The 19,902-nt window shown below is 49.5% G+C and overlaps 2 protein-coding genes across 2 annotated transcripts; one reads left to right on the top strand and one right to left on the bottom strand.

Moving 5' to 3' along the window:
* The first annotated feature begins 2,709 nt into the window (after positions 1-2,709).
* LOC128683499 (uncharacterized) lies at positions 2,710-8,871 on the top strand. The gene has a single exon (XM_053769197.1). The coding sequence runs from the start codon at positions 2,710-2,712 to the stop codon at positions 8,803-8,805; it is 6,096 nt and encodes a 2,031-aa protein (XP_053625172.1). The 3' UTR covers positions 8,806-8,871.
* Positions 8,872-12,994: 4,123 nt separating this feature from the next.
* LOC128683938 (uncharacterized) lies at positions 12,995-14,986 on the bottom strand. The gene has a single exon (XM_053770053.1). It carries the CDS (start codon positions 14,984-14,986, stop codon positions 12,995-12,997), a length of 1,992 nt encoding a protein of 663 aa, XP_053626028.1.
* Positions 14,987-19,902: the final 4,916 nt, after the last annotated feature.

Raw genomic sequence — 19,902 nt, forward strand, 5'->3', positions numbered from 1 at the left:
AAAAAAAAAAAAAAAAAACCGAGATGTCGTCGTCCCCATCCCCAGCGGCTGACTGTCAAGTCCGCGCCGAGAACAGCGGCGCCTCCAGCGAAGTGACAGGTGCACCGGCGGTCCCCATCTCGCCGATCACACGCCAGCCACTGGTTACGGGACAGCACACGACAGAAAAGGACAAGAGAGCTGTGCCAGGGCCCAGCAAACTACCCAAAACCTCCGCTCCCAAAAAGGCCAAAAAGGTGACCAAGAGCCCACCAAAAGGCGCCATGGAAGTGGGAAGAAGCTGGGCACTGGCACAGTCAGCCAAAAAGAAAACAAAGACTGGAGGGTTGCGAAGAGCAGTGGTCATAAAAGGCGCGCAAGCTGCAGCCAGAAGAGGCCAAATAGACGATGCCAGGAATCTGGCGGACGTCTCGGTACTAGAGGCCTCGCAGATAGACCTCACACAACCCCCTGACACACCAAACACTACTAACATGACGCCCTCTTCTGCCGAAACAGGAGAGGAAAAACCTAACACCACAACCATGACACCCTCTTCTGTCGAAACAGGAGAGGAAAAACACCTGACACACACGCCAACAGGGGAAGTACCACCCACGACTCCGAAGTCACCGGAAACCCCAGAGCCGCTAATGCCCACTCATGCCCCCCCAAAACATGATCACTACTCGATAGTGATCTCCACCACCTCCGCACAGCAAGAGGAATCGCCAGAGTCCGAAGCCAGCGACTCGCAAGAGAAGCTGAGCAATCCAGTGGCGTGGGAGGAGGAGAGGTCAGAGGCAGGCTGGGCATGGCATGGTGAAGAGTTTGCCGAAAGAAGACAGAGCATACTCCCCCCCCTCGGACCACACAGGGGAGTATCTAAGGACATGGCAACAGACGCAGCCAGAGATTACTACCAGAAGGGGAAGGACGCGGTAGAAAGCTCAAAAACCCTGAAAAGGGAATTAAGAGCGACCGCTGTGGAGTGCATGGGCAATCTCTTTGAGATTGTCCTCGCCCTGGCCGAATCCAGAAGCAGGCACCGCCTGAACCTGGAGTTGGAACGGACGAGGGCAACAAAATACATGGTGAGTGTAGAGAGAGCCCATCAAAAAGCCCTCCAGGACCAACAGGCAAAGTTTGACGCAAGGCTCAAAGAGATGTTGGAGTCTCTAAAAGGAACTCAAAGCTCTGTCGAGAACGTACAGAGCTGGCTAAATTTCGAGATGGACGGAGTGGTCACCAAATCGGTGAAGACCGTCCACCTCGAGATGGGCCAAAAGTCCACACCAGCGCCAAACAAAAAGCCAAAACGCGCCAGACTAACAAGGCGCCACCCCCTGAGGAGTAATCGGGCAGCGAAGCCTAAGCTGTCGGAGAAGCTACAGGACCTAACAAACACGGTAGGATCTCTAGTTCACGAGGTGCACTATCTAAAGACCGACACCACCACCATCAGGGAGCGAAGTGAGGTATCTCCCCAATCTCCCACACAGCAAGAGACCGATGAGTCCTCCTTCAAAGGCATAAAGGAGGAGGTAAAGGAGCTGAGGCTGGAGATGGAGCGTATGCTCCGAGAAATCCGAAGCCTCAGACCAGTCTCGAAAGAGGAGATCGGGGATGAAATCCGAGAGGTCACCGCCCCCCTGATGACCAAGGCAAAGAGAATCCTCGATGGTGTAGAAGAGGTAAAAGATGTAGCTCTCTCCAACTCGGCAAACAATACCGGCCCAGGACTCGGAGCTGAACTGGCAATCGCCGACACCGCTGCCCAAATTGAGGGAATGCTAAACCCGATAAGGGCGGAGGTGTCGGAGATAGCCACAAACAGCCGAAAAACTATGGAGTGGTACAACTCCTCAGTTAAAAACGCTGCAATCCCAACGGCTCCTCCAATGCCCAAACAGCAAGCAAGAGACTATGCCGCCGTGGCTAAAACACCAAAGCCACAAAAGAACCCCAACCACACACTGATAATCTCTAGCACGGACCCAACCAATACGGGAGAGAAAGTGCTGGAGATAATCACAAAGACGCTGGACTTTAAAAATACCGGCGTCATAGTGGACAGGGTAAGGAAGGCGAGGAACAGCAAGATCCTGCTGAGCTGTGAGGATAAAGAGGACGCCAGGAAATTGCAGTCCCAAATTAAAAAAAACGCATCCCTGAAAGTTCAGGAGGCAAAGCCACAAAACCCCCTAATCAAGGTGAATAACATCATGGCGTACCTGAAGGATGAGGAGATGGTCGAGCACATTAAGGCCCAAAACAGGAAACTGTTTGAAAAACTTCCTGGCGACCAACAACACATCCGATTAAGGTACCGAAAGCGAGCAAGGAACCCGCTACAGTGCCACGCAGTATTCGAGGTTGCACCCTTACTCCACAAGCGCATGCTTGAGGAGGGAAAGATCCATATTGCAATACACAGGAGAGATGTAGAGGATCAATCCCCCCTCGTGCAGTGCGCCAAATGCCTAGGGTTCGGACATCCTAAAGCACTCTGCCGGGAGTCGGCGCAGTATTGCAATTACTGCGGCGGCGCCCACTCCTGGCAGGAGTGCAGAACCAGGCAGGAGGAAAGGCCCCCAAAGTGCAAAAACTGCAAGGACGCCAAGGCACACGACATCTTCCCCCACATGGCATTCAGCGAAGAGTGCCCAGAGCGCTTAGTGTGGGACAGATTAGCGCGTTCTAAGATAGCGTATTGCTAAGGGCAGCCAGATGAACGGACCTGGTACCTCTGGAGAAGGAGCAGGGACAAAACTGGGGATTGTGCAAATCAATCTCCAGCACTCCAAGATCGCCACAGCCGAGCTACTAAAAGTAGCAGAGGAGAAAGGTATTGCTATTGCACTGGTGCAGGAACCATATACTGGATCCAGCGGCAGAGTAAAGCAGTACCCCGGCACTAGAGTAATCCAGTGCTCCTCAAACATCAGCAGCCGGAACCCAGTTAAAGCAGCGATAATAGTTTTCGGTGACCAGTTCAGGATCATACACGATCCTCAGCTGGTGACCGAAACGGAATCTGCAGTGGTGCTGGAAGCAGGCAGCTTCAGGCTTGGAGTAGTCTCTGTATACTTTGACGGAGCGGCCGACATAGGTCCCTACATTGAGCGAACCAAGGCGACATGCAAATCGCTTAACACGCCAAACACCTTGTTAGCGGGAGACGTGAATGCCTGGAGCCACTGGTGGGGCAGCGAATCCGAGAACGAGAGAGGGACGGAATACAACGCCTTCATCAACGAAATGGATTACCACATCCTCAACACCGGAAACACACCGACCTTCGAAGTCTGGCGGAGAAACGTTCTATGCACCAGCATAGTTGACGTGACTGCGTGTAGTTCTTCACTGCTGGGAAAGATCAGGAACTGGAAAGTCGACAGGACGCTCATTACATCAGACCACAACGCCATCACGTACACACTAGAGTTAGGAGTGCGGTTGCAACACGCAGCAGCCCCCACCACTAGAGTGTACAACACCAAAAAGGCAAACTGGTTAGCGTTCGACGAAACACTCCTGTCTTTGCTTGCGGAAAGGGACATAACACCTGCCAGAGTAGGAGAGATAGTGACCGGAGAGGAAATGGAGATCCTTACAGAAGCCTACATAACAGCTATTCGGGAAGCGTGCGAAAGCGCGATCCCTAAGATAGGCAGAAGGCGCCAAGGTACCCCCCTTCCCTGGTGGACGGAAGAAATAGAACACCTAAAAAGGGACCTCGTTCGTAAAAAGAAAAGGATTAAAAACGCTGCCCCGCACCGGAAGGAACACGTACTGCAAGAGTATAATGAGGCCAAGGCGTTATACGCCAAGCAATCAGCAGAGGCCCAAACTCGAAGCTGGAAGGAGTTCTGCACAAAGCAGGAGAGAGAGAGTATGTGGGACGGAATCTACCGTGTCCTCAGGAAAACATCAGGAAGGAAAGAAGAGCCACTTCTAAGGGGACCGGATGGAAAGACGTTGGACCCCAAGCAATCTGCCGATCTACTGGCGAACACCTTCTACCCTGAGGACGCGGTGGTAACCGATACCCCGTATCACACTCAACTCCGAAAAATTGTGCAAGAAACACCTCAAAAGCGTTTGGGAGAATTGAAAGAGGACGACCCACCGTTCACCGAGGCCGAATTGGAGGCTGTGCTGCAAGAGCAAAACCCCAAAAAGGCACCGGGACCGGACGGGTTCACCTCGGACACTTGTGCCAGAGCGATTCGCTGCTCAAGGGAAGTATTCATGGCAATTGCCAACAAATGCCTAGCCATTTCTTACTTTCCGAGACAGTGGAAGATCGCCCATGTAGTCATTCTCAACAAACCGGGCAAAGAAGATTACACCAGCCCCAAATCCTATCGCCCCATCGGACTGTTGTCCGTCCTGGGAAAAACGTTAGAGAAACTTTTTGTGAGAAGACTACAATGGCACCTACTCCCAACCCTCAGCCCAAGGCAGTACGGTTTCTTGCCGCAGCGCGGAACCGAGGACGCCCTGTATGACCTGCTGAAGCACGTCAACGCGGAAAAGGAAGCGGGAAGATCCGTGTTGATAGTGTCGCTGGACATAGAGGGGGCCTTCGACAACGCGTGGTGGCCGGCTCTGATGAACCAACTAAGGATCAGACGTTGCCCCAGAAATCTGTACCTGATGGTGGACTCATACCTCCAAGACAGAAAGATAATCGTTAATTATGCAGGCGAAACCAGCGAGCGGGAAACAACCAAGGGATGTGTGCAGGGCTCCATTGGAGGCCCTACTTTCTGGAACATCATATTGGATCCCCTCCTGCAAAGATTATCGTCCGAGGAAGTCTACTGTCAGGCCTTCGCAGATGATGGGGTCCTGGTATTCTCCGGAGAGTCCATAGATGGAATGGAGGATCGCGTCAACAGAATATTGGAGCGGACGGTAGAATGGGGTAGAGAGAACAAGTTAAACTTCGCAGCACACAAGACGCAAGTCATGTTGCTAACAAAAAAACTGAAGTACACTCCTCCCCAAATCACCATGTCCGGAACAACTCTATCTCTGGTAGACGAGATCAAACTCCTAGGACTGACCATAGACAGGTGGCTCAACTTCAACTCGCACGTGCGAAACATCTGCACCAAAGCGGCCAGCATATATAAACAGCTGATATGCGCAGCAAGAGTCACCTGGGGACTTAATGGAGAAATTATCAGGACACTATACGTCGCAGTAATAGAACCTATTGCGACCTATGGGGCCTGCGCATGGGCAAAAGCGTCTGAAAACCTAACCAACAGGAAAGCGCTAGATACACTCCAGAGGGGTTTCGCGCAAAGGATCTGCAAGGCGTACAGAACAACGTCTCTGCCTGCAGCGCTAATCCTTGCAGGAATCCTACCGCTGGACCTGAGAATCCAGGAAGTGGCATCCCTTTACGAGGCGAAGAAGGGGCTCTCCGTCGACTTCCTACCACCAGATCGTAAACTCGAGGAGATTGTAAAAGCCAAAGATTTACCACACCCGGCCACTAAACTCCAACTAGAGTACACTCTGCTCGAGGACATGACAGATGCCACCCAAACTGCACTCCAGATTACTGGCCCACAGGTTTACACCGATGGAAGTAAAATGGAAGGCAGGGTGGGAGCGGCACTTACATGGTGGGAAGATGGCAAGGAGACACACAGCCAAGTCTTCAGCCTGGACTCCACGTGCACCGTATTCCAGTCTGAGATCTATGCACTCCACAGGGCAGTGTCCGGAGCGTTGGAAAGCGAAGATGCAGCAATCAACATCCTGAGCGACTCAAGATCGTCGCTGGATCTGTTGTGCAGCACTCGGCTAACCCATCCTCTGGCAAAGGCCATAAAGGAGAGCATTGCTGAGATGCGGTCGCGAGGGAGGGAGGTCCGTTTGTTCTGGCTCAGAGCTCACGTGGGAACGGCGGGAAACGAAAGGGCGGATGAGCTTGCCAAAGAAGGAGCCTCGAAAGAGACCTCTTCACCCGATTACGCAGAAGTTCCGCTGTCATACGTCAGAAGGAAGATAAGGGAGGAATCTATAGCCAGATGGCAGGATAGATTCGATACTGCCTCCCAAGGTGCGGTCACAAGAACGTTCTTCCCCAATGTAAGCAAAGCTTACAGTTTCGTGCGAGGAACGAATCTAAATCACCTGCACGTACAAATCCTGACGGGACATGGCGGCTTCGGAGAATACCTGCACCGGTTCATGTTGAGAGACAGTCCCGGATGTGAGTGTGACCCGAATGTCAGCGAATCGGTATGGCACATATTACTCGACTGCCCCAGGTTTCAGACTGCCCGTTACAACCTGGAGTGTATCTGCGACACAAAGTTGAGGCGGGAAGTGTTGGGAGATCTGCTGCAAAATAAGTCAACAAGGAGTCACTTCCTCAACTACATCGAGGAAGTAGCGGCCATTGCGACAAAACGCAATAAGACTGCAGAGGCGCAACCATCCACCAACACTAACACCAACACCGACACCAACTCCACTAACACCGACACTAACACCACACGCACCGACACCATCAACACACAGGTGCAGCAGTACTCATCAGACAACCAAGATCAGTTGTCCACACTCTTAAAAGCCGGAGAAGCGGGGAAGCCCAGGCTGCGGGTCCGAGGAGTTGCCATGTTCATGAACAACAACTCGGAACGAGTGGGAGTGGCCTTCTGCAACGACAGGGCGAAGACTAACATCTATATCTCACCGGGACTCGGACTCCTGTTGAACGGGAGCACAAGCAAAACGACCATGCGCCGTAAAGTTTACGACGCCTTACCTACGGTCTCCGTGGGGGGTCAGCGGTGTCGAATGGTGCGGAGGAAGAACAAAACCATCGCACTTTTCGCCACTGATGACATCTCTACGGCTTTTCAGAAGGTCTGCAGCGTGCTAACGTCGATAGGGGGCTGTGTTCTGGGGGATACTCCCATTCCTAGAGTGCTAAGCGTGGATGCCATGGCAGTGTCTCACCACACGGGCGAAACAAGAGATCATCTGGGCGCCCTTGAAGCCTCAAAACATCATGAGGTAGTGGTATATGAGAACAGAGGTCAAGACCTCGGGTTTCTCTTGAGACGTGACCAGGGTGGAAGCGAAGCCACTACGAGCCGCGGGGGATCCCTGAACCAAGTTCGGGATATCAGCGGATCGGAGAGGCTGCAACAAGCACTCGAAGAGGAGAGTCGCCAGTCGAAGCAGAAAGGCACCGACCAGGACAAAGATAGGAAGAAGTCCACGGTTGCCACACTCCTAAACCGAATGGCCCAAGCTATCGTAAGCCCGGTAAAAGAGAAGATGAGAAAACTCAGAGGAACGGTTCAACTGGAAACGGCAGTGGAAAAATTCACAGCCCCATCCATATCCCGCCAAGAGGTTACGCAGATCACCCAGCGAACCAGAGCGGATATGGGGCTTGTGACCCCCCCTCGGCTGAAGCCAGCGAACGATCAGCTGGCACACATGGAGAACGCTCTTCGAGAGTTCTTAGCGATAACGGCTGCCACAAGGAAAGTCAACGCGGACATCTGCAGTGCGATACTGCAGACTTACAAACGTGGCAACGTCAAGTCGCTCGAAGTGAAACTGGAAGAAGCGGAGGCCGCAATTTACGACCTAGACACACAACGTGTTATACACGGTAGCGTGTGCGGGGAGTATATGGCGGCATACTGCGCAACGGAAGGCTTCATAGAACTCGAAAAGAGCCAGCCGGGAGAGAGGGACCTCATCCGGCCAATATGTCCCCCCAGTGACCCGAAGGTTGTGATTGCCAAGTGCACCAGAGTGATGCTAGAAGACAGAATTCTTGAGATGGCTAACACCATCTTCGGGAACCTGACAGATAGCACCCGACTGGAATGCTTGGCGACCACAGCTTTCACATGGGTGAACGGGGTGCCCGGATGCGGTAAAACCACATGGGTAGTCGCTCACGTCAACATCGAGAGCGACCTCATAGTGACCGCCACTAGGGAAGCAGTCAAAGATCTCAGGGACAAACTGACACCAAAGGTCGGGGAAGAACGAGCCAAACGGCGAGTTCGGACCATGGCCTCACTGTTGGTAAACGGGATGATGAAGGGCGAAACGTGCACCCGTCTTGTGGTGGACGAAGCCCTAATGAATCATTTCGGATCCATAGTGATGGCTACAAAGATCACAGGAGCCAGCGAGACCTTGTTGATTGGAGACCACAACCAGCTACCCTACATCGACCGACACAACCTGTTCCCTCTGAAGTACTGCAGACCCCACAAAGTCACGACAGTCACGAAGGAGTTGTTGTGTACGTACAGAAACCCACAGGACGTGGCGTATGCCCTTAGTGAAATCTACAGCGGCATTTACTCGGCCAAGAATCTTACGCGCTCCCTGACACTGAAAGAATATAGAGGGGCTAATATCCCGAAGTTGGAAGATACGTTGTATCTGACCCATACCCAGGCTGAGAAGGAGCTCCTAATCAGCCAAGGATATGGAGCCAACTCGGGTTCCTGCACCCTTACTATTCATGAAGCCCAGGGCCGCACGTTTGATACAGTGATCATCGTACGTACAACAACCAAAAACTCCAAGCTGCCCCAGAGTGTCCCACACGCGGTAGTTGCAATCTCTAGACACACGAAGACCTGTGTGTACTACGTGGATAATAAAAAGAACGACGCAGTAGCTCGTTTTATTCAACGTGCAGAGAGAGCAACTGACGCTTCCATCCGGGACTACAACCTGAAAATGGCGATTTGGCATGGTGACGACAAGACTCGGGACAACATCCTCGCATCCGAAGCGGAGCTGGAGGAGGCCTGAAAGTGACACCCCCCCCTGAAAAGACAACAGCCTTCGGCGGGACCGTTGGCGACATCTCGGACATGAATAACTTTAGCCAGTAAGTAGTAATACTCTTTAATAAAAAAATAAAAAAAAAAAAAAAAAAAAAAAAAAAAAAAAAAAAAAAAAAAAAATGACGTAATCAATATTAAAAAAAAAAAAAAAAAAAAAAAACAATGACACAAAAAAAAAAAAAAAAAAAATGACACAAAAAAAAAAAAAAAAAAAAAAATAGTTTTAAAAGTAGTATAAGCCTGACAAAAAAAATAAAAAAAAAAAAAAAAAAATTAACTTAAGTAGCAATAAAAAAAAAAAAAAAAAAAAAAAAAAAAAAAAAAAAAAAAAAAAAAAAAAAAAAAAAAAAAAGACGACAATGGACAGAACTACAAAATGGAGTACGTCATGCTCACGAAAATGGTCAATCTGGCGGCGGCGTCGTGGGCCGGGTCGTGAGGTTCCCTCCAATATGGTTGAGCTTTGCGATGGCTGACCCATGCGTCAACTCGTGAACGGGTGCTGCCAGGGGGTCCTGGTCTGCTCCATTCTGGGGTTCTGTTCGTAGAGTTAGAGTTAGTTAATTGTATTTAGTATTTTGTAACCGCCAATGGTATTTAGTTATTAAGACGAAAATTCGCGGAGCGAATTGGATGTTTCAACAAAATTTTCTAAACTTAAAACATTCATTAAATTAAAAAAGGTACAGGCCACGCGCCGTAGCTGAAAAATTTATTTAAAAAAAAAAAAAAAAAAAAAAAAAAACCTAACCTAACCTAACCTAACCTAACCTTTTTTTTTTTTTTTTTTTTTTGTTTTCGCAGGGGGGAATGCATTTAGGCACCGGCCCCCGGGGACACTGTTCCCGGGGAGTGTGGGACTCCCAGGCCTAGCCCGGACTACCCACTAAACCCCCCTGCGGCGTTTCCGCACCGGCCGTTATTGGGGGCGCCATGGGATCGCGAACATTCTACCACGACGCCCCCCGGCGTTGCCTCACGGCACTATCCTAGCAGACGACGGGCATATTGTGCCCGCCGCCTGCCTCTTCGTCCTCGCCGATGGGGAGGGGCATGCGCTCGTGCCTCGCGCTCCCTTTCAGCAGCCTCCTTCTGCGACATTACCGTTTCGCAGAAGGAGTATACTGCATCCCAGCGTCCCTCGCCGCTCAACATCTTGCTGATGACGTTGTGCAGCGAGAGATCCAGGCCTCCTCCTCCTAGGGCCACTGCTAGGGCCACCCTCTCCTCGGTCCATTTCCCGCAGTCTGCCAGAGTGTGTTGGGCCGTGTCATCCGGCTCCCCACACTCATGACAGACCGGGGTTTCCTCCTTTCCTATTCTGTGCAGGTAATGACCGAAGCACCCGTGTCCGGTCATCACCTGCGTCATCCTGTACGTCAGTTGGCCGTACGTTCTTTCCATCCATTCCTCGAGCGATGGGAGGAGCGCCCCGATGGTTCGAACACCATACGGGGAGTTTTCCAGCTCTACTCGCCATCGCTCTTTCAACCTGTCTACGGCCAACTGACGGACAGTCCTTAATTCTCTTGGGGCGGGCCTTTCCCCCACAGCTCGCCTCCTTGCCCGCTCCCAATATACTTCCGCCTGAACCTTAGCGTCCATATCCCACGGTGGGGTGCCAGCCAGTGCACACGCCGCCGCCCATGCCACCGTTACGTAGGCCCGAGCTATGCGATTGGCCACCACTCTCTGTGGCCTCCGCAGCTGGGCCACGTTGGCTTTGGAGAGCCTATCTGCCCAGATTGGTGCCCCGTACAATGCCATGCTTCGGGTTACACCCGCATATAGCTTGCGGCACGGGGCACTGGGCCCTCCAACATTGGGCAGCAGCCGGCCCATGGCCGACGCAGCACCGACTATCCGGGGAGCCAGTCGTTTGAAGTGCTCCCGGAAGTTCCAGCGTGAGTCCAGGATGATACCTAGGTACTTGATATGCGGTTTCACCTGGACTCGTTCCCCACCGATGGATATGGACGCGCCCTCAGGCGGCTTCCATCCCCTGCTTCCGAAGGCGATGACCTCACACTTGTTGAGGGCCACCCTGAGCCCCAGCAGCCTGACGCGGGTGACCATCAGGTCTGCTGCGACTGCGGCTGCCCTGAGGGTGCTTTCCAGCTTCTCTCCCCAGATGGCCACCATCGTGTCATCTGCATAGCAGATGACAGTCATCCGGGGGAGCAGGGCCCCGCGGATGGCCCAGTCGAAGCCGATGTTCCATAGCAGAGGCCCTAGAACAGACCCCTGGGGAACACCGCAGGTCATCGCCTTGGATTTTACGCCTTCTCTGTCCTCGTAGAGCACCACCCTCTCAGTAAGGTAGTGCCCTACGAGGTTCCTGAGGTAGAGGGGCACCCCATGGTATTTGAGTGCCTCCTCTATTACCTCATATGGGAGGGAGCCGAAGGCATTCGCTATGTCCAGCGAGACACCCACGGCCCCTCCCTTCCGTTCCATTGCGTCCTCCGAGAATATTCGGAGGGCCCCTATCGCGTCAACGGTCGACCGCCCTTTTCTGAATCCGTACTGGCGGTGCGACACGTTGGGCCCGACATTTTCCAGATGCTGGATGATCCGGTTGGCCACAATGCGTTCTAGCATTTTCCCGGTTTCATCCAGCATCAGTAGGGGCCTCCACCCCGAGGGGGAGTCCTCGGGCCGGCTCTCCTTCCTGAGTAGGCAGAGCTTGCCCTCCTTCCACGGTTTGGGGAACCGTCCTGATGACAAACAGTCATCAAAGAGCTGTCTGAGACGGCTCCCCAGGTGTTTTAAGGCCACCGGTAGAACCAGACCAGGGACGCCATCTGGGCCAGGGGCCTTTTTGCAGGCCATTAGGCGCGCTACTCCCTGGTCAAATTCCTCAGTCGTCACCGGTGGCACTTCCGTCGTGATGGACTCCCGCTCGGGGGCCGACATTCTCGGAGGAACGAATGTTTGGGCCGTTGGGAATAGGCCTTCGACAATCCTATTAAGGAGATCCGGCTCTAAGGAGGCTGTGGGGGGGGCGTGGCGCATCTTGTTGCGCACTACCCTATATGGCCTCCCCCACGGGTCCCTGTCGAGTGTGGCCAGAAACGCCTCGTGGGCTTCCTCCTTAGCCTTAGTGATTGCCATCGACAGGGATTTTTTAGCCTCCTGGAGGGCAGCATGGAGTCGCTCCTCCTCTCCAGCTACCCAGTTCCGTCGCCGCCTGCATCGGGTGTAGTTACGACGGGCGCGGTTACTGAGACGTCGGAGTTCAGCAATGTCCTCCGACCACCAGTGAACCCGCGCCTTTGCAGGCAACGGGCCGGACCTCCTCATGGATGCGTCACACACCTCAGTGAGTGACACGCGAAAGCCTATTGCCCTTTCCTCCACACCAAGGGACCGGCTTGGTGTGGGTTCTCTCCATTCGATAATCATGGCAGCCTCTTCAGCCAGGTCCCTGTCGAGACTTGCCATATTCCACCTGGGGAACCCTTGCCGCCCCCCCTCGTCCCGACCGGGCATTTGGGAACAGGGCATGTTGGAGACCGTCGTCCTTATATATAAATGGTCGGAGAGGGTCTCGACATCCTCCAGGACACGCCAATTCGCCACCCGCGCGGCAATGGCCGGGGTCGCAAACGTCACATCAACTATCGACTCCCCGTTCCGCCGCACACAGGTAGCGGCGTTGCCCCGGTTTAGGACTTCAAGCCCCACTCCCACCGCCCAGTCATAGAGGGCTTCCCCCCTTGGGCTGGCGACGGGAGAACCCCATGCCGTGTGTTTCGCGTTGAGGTCTCCCATCAGCATGACAGGTGTCGGCGCTATGCTCCCGATCGTCCCACCCACTCTCTCAAGGAGGTCTTCGAAGTCACGAAGCGGCTCGTTGGGGGAGAAGTATGCAGCAATTATTGCGATAACTCCCCATCTCACCGCCACGTAACCTCTACCACTCACAATTTTCGAGAGAGGTGGGTGGTTTCCGATTTGGGGAGCAGTAACCGCCACCAGCCCCTCAGTGTCGCCAGCCCAGTTGGAAAGCGGGGGGACGTAATAGGGTTCCGACACTATGGCAGCGCCAATGCCCCACTCCGCCACGTGCTGGACTAGGAGGTCTTGGGCACGGGCGCAGTGGTTGACATTGGCCTGCAGAACTTCCAGGTGGTGGGAGGGTCGTGTTGGCATTAATGTTCCATTAGTCGACCCTCCGAGACCTCCCTCGTAGCCAGGGCCGTCTTACCCCTGGTGCGTGGGGGGTTGCAGGCCTTTCCCCCCATTACGTGCCCCGCCGGGAGCTTTGCGGCGTGGCACACGGCACACCATGGCTCCTTGGCGCTACATTCCACCGTCATGTGGCCCGTTTGGCCGCATCGGTGGCACACATTGGATCTGTCCACCGGAGACGGACAGAGGGCCCTAGTGTGGCCCAAGCCCATGCAGCGGAAGCATCGCATGGGCAGGGCCTCGAGCCCCTTGATTTTGGCGGCCGACCATCCGACCAGTAGGCGTCCGGCTTTGATCAAATTGTTGGCGGCTGCTACAGGGCAAGTTAGAATAGACGCCCCGGTCTGGTCAGGTGCCGTGCGAATAGCGCCAACCCTTATCTGTCCCGGTGGACAGTTTCCAGCTTCAGCTGCAGCTTCCTTTAGGGACTCCTGGGTCACTGACTCATCGAAGCCATAAATTTTTATTTGTGCCGTTTTATATGGCCGTGATATTTGGGCTTCATCGCCCACCATCTCCCTTAATTTTTCGGCCAGGGTGTCAGCGGAGACCGCACTGTGAGCTCCGGGGATCTCAATAATGCGAGCCCCGGTAGCAGTTCTCCTTACCGCCACGTGGTCCACCCCAATGGACGGTAGCTTAAGGGTGGTGACCCTGGCCATAACTGATTTGTAATCCATTTTGGATTCCGGCCGTAGGGTTACCACCACCGCCGACGACTTTGGTGGGGTGAACATTTTCTTAGGTGGCGGCTTCGCAGACACCCCGGGGGTTCGGACCTGGGCTTGGGTGGGTTTCAGCTTGTCAGGGGGGGAATTTTTTCCGTGCCCCTTGCCTTTTCCCCTCTTGCCTTTTTTCTTTTTCACCACAGTGGCCCATCCTTCCTTCTCCTGGTTGGTCAGAGGAGCTTCAGTTGTCTGAGAGGGGCCAGGCTGTGGCTCTTCCTCCTGCGGCTGTGGCCTGCGACGGGTTGTATTTCGCGCCGCTGGTCCAGGTCTTGCGGATGACATTAGTGTTGTTGGCCGTTCCTCTTCATGGTTTTGGCGTTCAACCTCATTTGGCCTCTTATCTGTCGTAAGGGGCGGGCGCATAATCGGCTCGGGAGCAAGAATGCCCCTTTTTTCAGCCTCCTTAAGCCGATCCGTAACCATGCCCCCCAATCTCAGAAACAGGTCCCTTTCTAAGGATTCCTTAAAGTCCGCAAGGACTTCTTGGATTTCGGTCCTTGTGATTCCCGTCCCTGAGGTTAAAGGCGCAGCCGCCTTTTCGGAGTAGGCCGTACGGAGCGCCTTTGTTTCCTTCTGTAGAAGTTCTAGCTGTTCCCTCATCCTTTTATTGTCCGCTGTGAGTATTCGAACTGCTTCCGATTCCACCTGTTGGGCCTCGATTTTCTCGGCAGCTTCCAATATTTGTTGGCAGGACTCTTTCATGGCCCGCCACACCGTCCCTTTGAGGTTTCCGGACTTATCGGCTTCTTCGAGCACCCTGTTGGCAGCAGCCCGGACCACCCCCAAGTGCTCGTCCACTACAGTGGCGCGTTTACGGCCTTCAGTTGCGCCTTGTGTGCGCCGCATACCTGGTGTGCGAGGCCGGCCCCTGATGGCGGTGTTGATTTTAGGACCTCGTTCCATAGCTCCTGATACTTCCGGTGCTTTCCTTTTCAGGGGAGCACTACCCCTGCCACCTCTGTTCTCCTCGTTCAGCAAAGCCTCTGGGAGACTAGAGTCGCTGTCGTTGTCAGAGTCCGTCTGGACTGATTGTTGAGAGGGACTTGCGTCCCTATGGCGGTTGATGCCCCCCCCAGATACGGTGAGGCTGTCCACATCCGAAGATGCAGAGAGGGATTCTCCAGCGAAGCTGGTACCCTCCTGGGGTAAATAGTTTTTGTCACTCGCCATTTCATATTTTCCTTTTTTGATCAGGGTGAGGTCCCTGACTCCTCCTACACTCATGTGAGCGCTCGGGACGGGGTTCCCCCCCCGCCATTCATCCCATCGGCACGCTAGACCTTGGGATTGGGGTTATTTTTGATGAGGTTTTCTTCCTCGCGGCGCTGGCTTTTAATAGCACAGCACCCTCGGCCCCAGTATTTGGGGTAACGAGTTGCCCGACGCAGGTCCACGTCCAAGACCTGAACGCCGCGCAAGCCACATCTGCTGCTCACTGTCTGATTGTTCAGACAGGAGAGAGTGGCTGGTTAGCGGGATATTGGCCAACAACCAACAAGACCCCGCATAACGGAGAGTTGTTGGCTGCCGCCCAGGGTGCACCGTCCCAAATCCCTTGTCAGCCACCGCTCTAACCGAATCCAAGAGGATTAAGAGAGAGAGGTAAACGTTCAAGGGAATGGGCACTCGAGGAGGTTTCCCGCACTTAGCACCCCAACCTAACCTAACCTAACCTAACCTAACCTAACCTAACCTAACCTAACCTAACCTAACCTAACCTAACCTAACCTAACCTAACCTAACCTAACCTAACCTAACCTAACCTAACCTAACCTAACCTAACCTAACCTAACCTAACCTAACCTAACCTAACCTAACCTAACCTAACCTAACCTAACCTAACCTAACCTAACCTAACCTAACCTAACCTAACCTAACCTAACCTAACCTAACCTAACCTAACCTAACCTAACCTAACCTAACCTAACCTAACCTAACCTAACCTAACCTAACCTAACCTAACCTAACCTAACCTAACCTAACCTAACCTAACCTAGTTCCCCGCGCTCCTCCGAGCCGAGCGCCACGTTTTTGCAAAGCTCCGCGTCAAAAATTCCTAAAATTGGGTTTTTTCGCAAGAAAGTACTAGTGTTATATATCAAAATAATCGCGTTTGTGCCCGCTACACAATGGTGTTTGTTTCGTGAAAATCGGTGCACGCAATAAAAAGTTGTGACAAAAACAAAATTTTCCATCCGAACTTTCGACCACATCGTCGCTGAAAACTTTCGTTTTATATCGGGAACTTTAAGAACTTGAACCGTGAGTCTGTGCTAAGTGTCTGTGTGCATCTTTCCACAAAGTTTCAGAATTATACCTTTCAAATCCGAGGGACTACGCCCATTTTCGTATCAGTGAAAAAACTATACTAAGTTTCCCCCAGTGAAATTTCTCATAAACCAAGGCAATAGATTAATGATTCACAGTGATCCGTATTCTCTAGTTCATGACCTTTACGGAGGCACCACCACATAACGCCGCATGACTCATCTTCCACCTGCAAAAGGCCTGGGAAACTGAGCGGAACGCGGAAAACCGCCGAAATTCAAGCTTTCGAAGGCTCCTGTGGGCAGTGGATTATCCAGGAACAGTTGGTGCACAGCTAATTGTGTAGAGCACTACTAGGAGCTGCCCTGGACCAAGTTTCACGACCGTCCGACATCGGGTGGCTGAACAGCAACAGAAAGAAGATTTCAGCCAATCAGAGGTTTTCCCGTGTTTGCGGCTGAACCCTGAGGAGTGGAACTGCGGCTCCTGTGCTGGTGGATGGGCCACTCTCTGAGGAATCCGGAGGCACCTCAACTTCCTCCGTGGGTGCTCCCACTACCTACATATCACACTTTTTCCGATCAGCTGTGAGTAAATTTGACAGATTTTGACACTCAGTGATTTTTCTAGACTCCCCCTGACTCCCCACCGTCCTCAAACGATTATAGTGTTAAAGCAGAACTATCTCAAAGTGACTTTAAAAAGTTTGATCGACATACGTTTCTAATTCTTAAAACTACATGTGTTTTCCTGCGTCGAGACCTAAAAGTTACGTAATAAAAGTGCAATTCAACTTTTTTTTTCCTCGAAGTTTTCCCTTAAAACTATATATATAATTTGGACTATACCTCAATATAAATAAGTTTTCCGCAAGCAGTTTTGTTGTAGATACTATACTTTTACTGTAAATCGCATTGGAAATTTCGGGAAAACCGCGCTGGAATTCCTCACCTGCAGCTTTTTCCGCTACAGTAATAACCTAATAGTCGTCTATACACCTCCTAATATATAATACATCTAGTTTTATCACACATCCGCGGGTATTATACTAACATTTCAAACATCTAAGTACTGTCTGAACTGGGAATTTCGGGAATTATAGTACTTAGTACTTACTCAGTAGGAATTTCCAACCTCCAGCTGTTTTCCTCAAGTGTCCGATGCAACCTATTCATCATTTTATTTTTAGTATAGTCCTAGTGTAGGTACTTTGTAATACAAACAAGTTTTTTTTTTTTTTTTTTTTAAATCCAGTGGGAATTTCTATTGTTAACTCACATATCACAACCTCACCTCAGTTACACAGAGCTTAACCACATCACACCCATTGCTAAACACGACATCTCATCATTAACTCAAGTGTTTCCTTCCACCCTAAAGTATAAATTTACAGAAGTGACATTCCTTAAAATTCATAACCCGATCGCTTTCCTTGACTCACTAATGCAATACAAATCCATGACTAAACTGTGCTTTTACTTATATTTAGCATAATTAATAAAACCTGTGTACATATTTATTCTTAATTCCTTATTGAAAATTCCATACTGTCTTAGAACTAACCCAAACTATTGCATTGCAATTATCTTTATCCAACTTTATATACTAAACTACAACCCACTTCACAGAATTTAAACCAATATTTTCAATTAAACAACTTTTCTAAATTGAATCGAGTACCCACTTCTGTAAAATTTTATTTTACTTCTTTTTTTTTTCTTTTTTAGATTAATTTCATGTTCTATCCATCAGTTGAAATTGATGTAAACTGCATTAAAATACTACATGCAGCTGCATTTTCTGCATATATAGAGATTTGACCCTAAAAATTCTTAGATTGCTACTTTTCTCTCCCCGTTTTAAGAAATTACAATCTCCCCTTCTTATTTCATTTAAAACCTCCATTGTATTCTACAATACACTACAACCACACCTTAGTAATACAGAGCCTAACCACATCATACTCATTGCTAAACACGGTATCTCCTCATTAACTCAAGTGTTTCCTTCCACCCAAAAAAAAAAAAAAAATATTTTTTTTTTTTTTTTTTTATATATATATATTCTATATACTCTCCTCAAGAGTTCGATATAAACACCTACCACTCATCTGTATATTTCACATTACCCTAGTGCACTGTCTTGCAATTGTCTTGTTACTTATTTATTTATTTATTTTATTATTTCATTAAACCCAGTAGGAATTTCCATCCTTAACTCATACACTACAACCACACCTTAGTAATACAGAGCCTAACCACATCACACTCATCGCTAAACACGGTATCTCCTCATTAACTCAAGTGTTTCCTTCCACCCAAAAAAAAAAAAAAAAAATTTTTTTTTTTTTTTCTTTTTAATATATATATATTCTATATACTCTCCTCAAGAGTTCGATATAAACACCTACCACTCATCTGTATATTTCACATTACCCTAGTGCACTGTCTTGCAATTGTCTTGTTACTTATTTATTTATTTATTTTATTATTTCATTAAACCCAGTAGGAATTTCCATCCTTAACTCATACACTACAACCACACCTTAGTAATACAGAGCCTAACCACATCACACTCATCGCTAAACACGGTATCTCCTCATTAACTCAAGTGTTTCCTTCCACCCAAAAAAAAAAGAAAAAAATTTTTTTTTTTTTTTAATATATATATATTCTATATACTCTCCTCAAGAGTTCGATATAAACACCTACCACTCATCTGTATATTTCACATTACCCTAGTGCACTGTCTAGCAATTGTCTTGTTACTTATTTATTTATTTATTTTATTATTTCATCAAACCCAGTAGGAATTTCCATCCTTAACTCATACACTACAACCACACCTTAGTAATACAGAGCCTAACCACATCACACTCATCGCTAAACACGGTATCTCCTCATTAACTCAAGTGTTTCCTTCCACCCAAAAAAAAAAAAATTTTTTTTTTTTTTTTAAATATATATATATTCTATATACTCTCCTCAAGAGTTCGATATAAACACCTACCACTCGTCTGTATATTTCACATTACCCTAGTGCACTGTCTTGCAATTGTCTTGTTACTTATTTATTTATTTATTTTATTATTTCATTAAACCCAGTAGGAATTTCCATCCTTAACTCATACACTACAACCACACCTTAGTAATACAGAGCCTAACCACATCACACTCATCGCTAAACACGGTATCTCCTCATTAACTCAAGTGTTTCCTTCCACCCAAAAAAAAAAGAAAAATTTTTTTTTTTTTTTTTAATATATATATATTCTATATACTCTCCTCAAGAGTTCGATATAAACACCTACCACTCATCTGTATATTTCACATTACCCTAGTGCACTGTCTAGCAATTGTCTTGTTACTTATTTATTTATTTATTTTATTATTTCATCAAACCCAGTAGGAATTTCCATCCTTAACTCATACACTACAACCACACCTTAGTAATACAGAGCCTAACCACATCACACTCATCGCTAAACACGGTATCTCCTCATTAACTCAAGTGTTTCCTTCCACCCAAAAAAAAAAAGAAAAATTTTTTTTTTTTTTTTTTTTAATATATATATATTCTATATACTCTCCTCAAGAGTTCGATATAAACACCTACCACTCATCTGTATATTTCACATTACCCTAGTGCACTGTCTAGCAATTGTCTTGTTACTTATTTATTTATTTATTTTATTATTTCATCAAACCCAGTAGGAATTTCCATCCTTAACTCATACACTACAACCACACCTTAGTAATACAGAGCCTAACCACATCACACTCATCGCTAAACACGGTATCTCCTCATTAACTCAAGTGTTTCCTTCCACCCAAAAAAAAGAAAATTTTTTTTTTTTTTTTAATATATATATA

The sequence above is a fragment of the Plodia interpunctella genome, chromosome 3, assembly GCF_027563975.2.
Source record: "Plodia interpunctella isolate USDA-ARS_2022_Savannah chromosome 3, ilPloInte3.2, whole genome shotgun sequence".
In the NCBI taxonomy this organism is placed as follows: Eukaryota; Metazoa; Arthropoda; class Insecta; order Lepidoptera; family Pyralidae; genus Plodia; species Plodia interpunctella.